Raw genomic sequence first — 7,683 nt, 5'->3', positions numbered from 1 at the left:
GGCTCGCGCGCTTCGTTATTCACACAGAGAACGAAACATCGCGAACATCACCACAGTCAGCAGTAGTAACATCACCACAGCGGTAACATCACCACAGTCAGCAGTAGTAACATCACCACGGTCAGCAGTAGTAACATCACCACAGCGGTAACATCACCACAGCGGTAACATCACCACAGTAGCAGTGGTAACATCACCACGGTGAGCAGCGGTAACATCACCACACTCAGCACTAGTAACATCACCACAGTGGTAACATCACCACAGCGGCAACATCACCACGGTCAGCAGCGGTAACATCACCACAGCGGTAACATCACCACACTCAGCACTAGTAACATCACCACAGCGGTAACATCACCACAGCGGTAACATCACCACAGCGGTAACATCACCACAGCGGCAACATCACCACGGTCAGCAGCGGTAACATCACCATAACGGTAACATCACCATAACGGTAACATCACCATAACGGTAACATCACCATAACGGTAACATCACCATAACGGTAACATCACCATAACGGTAACATCACCACACTCAGCAGTAGTAACATCACCACAGCGGTAACATCACCATAACGGTAACATCACCACACTCTGCAGCGGTAACATCACAGCAGCGGTAACATCACAGCAGCGGTAACATCACCACGTCACCGTCACGAACATTAACATCACATCGTTAAGGTCACCAATATCATTACGAGCTTCATCACCACATCATCAAAATGACCACTACGTTACCTTCACCCAGGACTAGCACCACCAACATCACCACCAACATCACCACGTCACCATCAACAGCACTAACATTGATACCAAATCAGCATTAACAGCACGAACATCACCACACCACCATCACATCACAACTACACCCACAGCAGCATAAAAAAACATCACATCAGTAGCACGTCACACCATCACATCTCCCCACCCCCCATACAATGTTAGACCGTACTATGCACACCAGATTATTGACAACACGACCACCGCCGTCATGGATGGATGGTTCACCTACCTAAATGTCCACCTCCTACAACTCCGGTTGTCCTATGGATAGTCTTGCTCCGTCACTTGAATGTGGAATTTCCACAATTGGCTCAGAGCCGTGAAAATATTCGACTTACCTGGCAGCAGTACGAAGAGAATCAAATGACATAAAAAACACCATAAATATAAAATCTTGATTTGAAGCTTTCGTGACTACCGTCAAAGATTTGTCTATGAAGCGATCCAGATATATAAACACTGAGACAATTTCAACCGAGAAGATGGGTACAAGCTGAGCAATCATTGGAAGGACGTTATTAACCAAGCAAAGTCGTCACTTGCCGTGGTGCTTCCATTCTTCCCTGCCGTTTGGCTGTTATCTCCGACTCTCCGAGTTGCATTGCCCTGTTGGGTGCCTCTGCATTAACGGGCTGGGATCTCACTAGCATGGCCACCTCTGCTCCCTTAGCCTCGATGTATCGATAGTTCTGGCTGTGATGGGCTTTGTGTCTCACTGGCGCGACCACCGTTGCGGTGGTTCTCTTGCGTGGACGCGCTCGCCTCTCACAGCGCAGTTGGCAGCGCCGCAGCAGCTTGTGTTACACATAGACTTCACATTAACTTGCTAATCCCCCCGCCTAATCTCTCCCATCAACATTGTGCTAATCTCCCATTAACACTGCTGTTGTGCGCATATGCCACTATACTCTTATGCGGCGACGGAAGTTCATTTCATGCTAATCTCTCTCCCTAATCTCTCTCTCCAAAATCTCCCCCATTAACACAACTGACGTGCTTGTGTCCGGGGATGGAATTCCTTTCCAGCTGAGACCCCGCTTGCTTGCCCATCGCCACATAAATAACCTCTTATTTTCTTTGGTTCTTTTGAAATAACCAAAGAAGATGAATCCTTGCAGTCACGAAAGCTTCAAATCAAAATTTAACCTCTTATTGTAATAGCTCTCTCGCTGGTTCAGCAGTTCCACTGCTGGATTATTTTTTCCCGCCTGAGGACGACCGCTTGTGTTGCGATTGAAACGTCGTGATATATTATTTTTTGTTTTATTTAATTTTTCTACCTACGTCACTTTACCGAAAGAACCAAAGAGTACCATAAATACAATTTACACCAGTTTGCCAAAACATCGACCTTTATTTTATATTTCAGAAACAGTTTAAAATAAATCCAGTTATAATTATTACTTAACGTGTTATTGAATACATTCATGAGGCAGCAACTTTATTTGAAGACGGGGGCTGCGTGTCACCCGCATTTTTAAGGTGGCACGTGCTGTTACCGGAGGTCACAATTCCAGACGTAAATCCAAACACAATTGCGACAAACCACGGCCTCCAGGCAGTGACAACTCCATGGCTCCAGTTCGGAGACACTACGAACTCTGCCCCGGGTTTTCCAGTCTGAGGTGATAATACGTGCAGGTAGATTGACCAAGAAACTGGACTCCATTGGCAGTGGCGTCATCATCATCATCGCTAGAGGCCCATGGATTCGCATGGACACCCATTCGTGTAGAGACCCATAAACTCACAGAGAGACCAGTAGACTCGGATAGAAATCCAGAGACTCGCATAGAGACCCACTGACAATTTGGAATGTGATGATAGTGACTTAATCACCACAAGAGGTGACAGCCTGAGCAGCTTTCCGAGAGAACTGGTGTGCTGGCTGCCCAGTAGTGGCAGATTATCACCACAAGTTGTCTTTGCATTTCAGTTATCAATTCGTCCACCTGCATATGTTACCTGAGATTGGAAAACTTGAATTGTACTTTGTAGCTTCCGCTGGTGGGAGCCATGAGCTGTTGGAATCCAAGAATGAGAGCACAAATCGTAACCATTTACAAATATTTCGTTTCTCAGAGCTGGTATTTAGCCAGACAAAGGGAATACAAAACTTAAAATGCCTTGGATTATTTTGTGCAGTCATTGGTGACTGGGCTGAAACCATCAACTCGCTACACTTGAGAAGCCGGTTGACTCACGGGCAGCTGCGCCTGAATTTGAACCCAGAATTTCAGCAGTTGCCAGCCAAGCGCTCTGACCTACGAGCCGTTTGGCCATCTCCCGCAAATAATGACCTGAAACACCGCGCGACCTGACGTCCTGCCACTCGCATCACTCCCTGGAGAGAAGAGGCAAGACACTTTACTGTGGCCATTGCCCCTTGGGGGGTGCACGGCGAATTAACACTGCTGTTGAACACGTGGGAAATGGACCTTGAGGAACACTGGGAAGAAGCTTACAACAATAATATAGGTCTTCTGTGGCGGTGCTGCTGCCGGCCTGTCATAACGTTGTGCACGCAAGCACCACCAGGCAATTTGTGAGGTAAGACGTGGGCCTCCAACTGGAACAATTGCATGCAGTGGCCGTAGCGTAGTTGGCACAGGCCCTGGTGCAAAAAAATAATAATATGGGGCTACCCCCTGGCCAATTTTCCTCCCTCCTCTTCGTAGCCCTGGCATGCGGGCTCCTTCCCACCTGCGGGGGCCCCAGTGCGATTGCACCGCCTGCATACTCGATAGCTACACCACTGCAAAAACAGAGCCAAGCATCTGCAGCCACGACAAAAGCAAAGAACGCTTTGAAATGCTCCATCTCTCGCCCAGCGCAACATCAACAAAGTGTACATCCTGACCAAACGACAGAGATTCCCTTGCACTCCCTCTGACTTGCATACCTCACAAACTGTTTCACATTTTATTCCCCTAACGAAAAACTAAACATTGAATAAACATACAAGCGCTTTGGTGCTGCATGTCCTTGTCTTGAAAGTTTGTGTAGCCGTGAGGAGGCCAGCTGTGGGGAGGTGGGTGTGAGGAAGTACATGAGGAGAGGGAGGTGAGGAGAGGTGAGTGTGAAAAGGTAGGTGTGCAGAAGTAGGTGAAGAGACGTGGGTGAGGCGATGTGGGTGAAGCAACGTGGGTGAGGAGACATGTGTGTGTGTGTGTGTGAGGGACAGCTTTGCGGGAGAGGGCAGCTAGACTAAGGGAGGCAATGCCACCGCGCTCCAGGCAGACGTCACCCTCAGTGGGGAGCGTAGGAGTCCACGTCCTTTTGCTGAGTCTTTTTTTTCTGCTCCTTTGCGCGCAGCCTGAAACAATAACAACAAGAAGAGAGCGCACGCCATCAGCTGTAGCAGCTGCGTGAAGGAGGCCCGACTCGCCGTGGCCGCAGGGGAGACATCGTCCTCTTGCCACTGCGGTTTGTGGATAAAACGTCGCGGCCTTCCGCTCGGGTGACGTGTGCCGGACTGACCGGGCGCAGGCCAGTGAACAACTAGGACAACCGCCTGCACTTTTTCCGCAAAAAAAATTACCGCGTAAATTACTCCCTGCAGTGTTTTATAAACGAATGGCATACACGAAAATTTGAATTTCTTTGTTATCATGAAAGAGAACTGCAAAGTGTGTGCGCAAGGCTGAGAGCATTGTAAATGAAGTGTGGTGGTCACATGATGCCCATGCAAGGCATAATGAGAGTCGTGCCTTCCTGCAGCACAACTTCGTGTGTTGCTACATCAAAGAGTATGCGTGCATAGCGTGCTACCCATTGCGTGCAGGAAGGTGGTGTGTGCAGATGGTGTGGATATGATGTGGACATGATGTGGATATGATGTGGACATGATGTTGACATGAGACAGCGTGTGGAGATGACGTGAGATGTACGGAGAGGATCCCCTGCCGACCTCTGGTTGCGCGTGGCCGTGAGCTCCATGAGCCGGCTCTGCGTGGCGTAGAGCTCCTGCAGGCCCTGCTCGTAATCAGCGGGCGGGCGCCCCCCAGCTCGCTCCATGGAACTCTCGCCCAGGTCCACCTCATGCGACAGCTGGTTGGTGCGCGCGCGCAGCTGCTGGATCGACGAGTACAGCTCGCCGTTGTCCTCCTCCTGCAAGTCCGGTTCGTTCGTTGAGGGGAGAACTCGAGAGGCAAGGATTGCCTCAATTGCAAGAGTGACCCGGACCGCCAGTCACCAACACGACAAAAAGCGGCGAAGTAAACACGAGTACAAGAATAAAACGAAGAGAAATCGGGAGCAAAAAAAAAATGCATTACTGAAGTCAAAAACAGTGCAAAAATATAATTACGGTAATGTTAACCTACATGCATGTCCTGTAAAAGAGTTTACTGGGACGAATTGCTTAAAAACAAGTTGCATAAATATCAACATCACATGTTTGGGTGATTATCGCACTCCTATAGTATGTAAGCAGGCAGGTATACTTGTCAAATGCAACTGCAAAGTGATGTCACCACGCTGAATTGATGGCTCACCGTCCACTTGTACATTAGGCGCGAGAGTAACCTAGGACAAGTGTGCAGCAACGGAATTCCGGGTGTGTGGGGCGGAGAAGGGGTGAAAACCACCGCACAAACTCTTTCCCCTTGGTATAATGCGCTCGAGTGTCACGGAGACGGGCACGCACAGTGATCGTCACGTAAATAAAAACTCAACTATTTTCTATTTTACCAGATGAGGCGCACTGAGCTGTGTAGCTCTTTTTCAGACGTGACCTGGCTGTCACGACTGATAGCCCAACGAAGTGGCTTTTCGTGTGGAAATTTACGGCAGCCAAGTACTCTAAACGCACGTTTCTAAATGTTGAGGGAAAAACTGGAGAATATGGAGAAAAATCCACGCGACCACAGGGAGAGAGACACGCAAACTCCAAATATACAGCAGGCGTCGGGGTCGGGATTTTTCATGACCATAGAGAAACTGCCGAGGCAGGAGAGGCCCCGGCACGGGGCTGGGTGTCCGCGTAAGGGTGTTAGGACCTTTAAGCTGCTGATGTTGATGTGAATGAGCAGAGAGGCCAGCTCGATGTCCTCGTTGTAGCCGTTCTTGAGCGGCACGGAGCGGAATCCTTGCAGGGACAACGAGGGGGCGACTCACTTAGCGGGCTGCCGGGTAGCGTGGGAGACGTGAGCGATTGTATACGACGATACCGGCATCAGATCGCATCTATACAAATCAACCATAAACGACGCCGGTGTCACATTGTACGTCATGTTAATAATTCATGTAAAACGTACGAACTAGGCGAGGTACAGGATCACCCCGGATTAAGGTAGGCCGCATGACCACTGAGCGGTTACGACGCTGATGACCCATGCCAGCCATGGCGTCGGGCGGGCGGGCGGGCGACCGAGGTCGAGGTCGTTAGAACAGCGAGGTCCCGCAACGCGAAGTCGATGTCATTCAAAAATGACCTCGGCCGACGTCGCCCTGCTGTGCCGATTGGGTGCCTCCGGCACGTCAAACACACGTGAGTTGACCCCCGCGCCCGTAACTTTCCTGGGGTCTGGGCCCACCACGAATTCCCAGCTTGCCCGACCTTCCTCCTCCCTGCCACTCTGCCGCCCACCGCACACGCTCCCATGCCCCCTTAAGCACACCTGTCTTGAGGCCTCGCACGGGGAATGTTGCCTGCGCCAGGAAGTTGGAGTCACTGAATATGTCCTCCTCGTAGACGACGAACCGCAGGAAGGTGAGCTCCGGGAAGAGCACGTCGAAGATGATGGAGCGCACGGCCCACGTGGGGCTCAGCCCGTTATCGGCTGTGGGATGGGTGGGATGGTGGGGGGGGGGCGCACGAGAGAGAGGGCACATACGAGAAAGCATGAGAATACGCGTGAGAAAGCGTATGAGAGAGCGCGTCAGAGGGCGCGGGGCCAGCGATAATGTGGCAAGTGGCCGAGCTTGTCGCTGGCACACAGGGACACTTTATAGTTGTCGTTTGCCCGCAATTTCATCTGATTATGCTGTTGGTGTCATACGAAGAAGAAAATTCAATCGGAACTCTCTTACTGGAGAATGTCCATCAGAAGTGGATATCACAGAGCCGATTCCCTTCAAGTGACCTCTGTTTCACACACATTAGGGGGCAGCACTTTGCCACCTGCCCTGCCACGGCATAATGTTTGTTGAGCATAGAAGCATTATCATGAGGGTTTGTTTTGTCCAGATATTGGCGACCGGGCTGAGACCAACAACTCGCTTTCCCTGAGATCAAAATTTAATCGCGGGCTGATACTGAAACCCGGAATTCGAACCCAGGATCTCGGCGGTGCTGCCCACAACGCCTCTGACGTCTGGGCTGCCCGGCTGCTTCTGAGGGCGCAACTGCTGACTGAAGACACGGCGAGGAGCTCACGAGGTGGTGGGCACAGCAGAGCGAGGAGCACCACACGGAGAGATCAGAGAGCGGCGCGCGTGCGTGTGCCGGAGCGGTAGTTTAGAGATCAGCGCACTGCGCTACGAACTCCGCAACCCGAGTCCAATTCCCGCCCTTGGCCAACATATGGTGACGAATATCTGACCTGGTCCTGAGCTTCCCCCTCCCATATTTAAATTATTTTGGTGCTATAAATGTCCAAATGGTGGGCCACTTTGTTACGCTTTCATTTGTGGCCAGGTCGCTTCTGAAAAATAGGTTAATCCCTCAGTGGGCTTTGCCTGGGGGGAATGATTTAGTGTATTTGTTTGTGTTTCGGTGATTTTTTTACCTTTCTCGTACGTTGCTCTACTATCATATTTTTTGCACCGTTTGTTGTTGTAACGTTCTTACCCCATGCCCCGACTGGAGATCCGTGAAAAAGAGCTTTATAGCTCATCGGGTTCCTCCAGCAGAAATAAAGATTCTGATTTAGACTGAGCATTAAAA

At 50.4% G+C, this 7,683-nt stretch overlaps 1 protein-coding gene and 1 long non-coding RNA gene across 2 annotated transcripts in view; one reads left to right on the top strand and one right to left on the bottom strand.

The window, feature by feature from the left end:
- The first annotated feature begins 20 nt into the window (after positions 1-20).
- LOC142929148 (uncharacterized) lies at positions 21-7,670 on the top strand. The gene is made up of 2 exons (XR_012945331.1): positions 21-201; positions 4,110-7,670. It is a non-coding gene; the product is annotated as an uncharacterized LOC142929148 (long non-coding RNA).
- Positions 2,129-7,683, bottom strand: part of LOC116945727 (1-phosphatidylinositol 4,5-bisphosphate phosphodiesterase gamma-1-like) — a 58,080-nt gene continuing 52,525 nt past the window's right edge. The window contains exons 29-32 of the mRNA XM_032960230.2: positions 6,416-6,577; positions 5,795-5,883; positions 4,705-4,904; positions 2,129-4,110 (exon numbers count right to left, since the gene is read on the bottom strand). Of these exons, the coding sequence (XP_032816121.2) occupies positions 4,044-4,110; positions 4,705-4,904; positions 5,795-5,883; positions 6,416-6,577 (518 nt within the window). The 3' untranslated portion in view covers positions 2,129-4,043. The remainder of the gene's footprint in view (positions 4,111-4,704; positions 4,905-5,794; positions 5,884-6,415; positions 6,578-7,683) is intronic.

The sequence above is a fragment of the Petromyzon marinus genome, chromosome 25 (assembly GCF_048934315.1).
Source record: "Petromyzon marinus isolate PM22_M1 ecotype Great Lakes invasive population chromosome 25, UKy_Petmar_22M1.pri1.0, whole genome shotgun sequence".
Lineage (NCBI taxonomy): Eukaryota > Metazoa > Chordata > Hyperoartia > Petromyzontiformes > Petromyzontidae > Petromyzon > Petromyzon marinus.
Note: the sequence above shows the minus strand (reverse complement) of the source record. Positions and strands in the feature narration are given on the sequence as shown.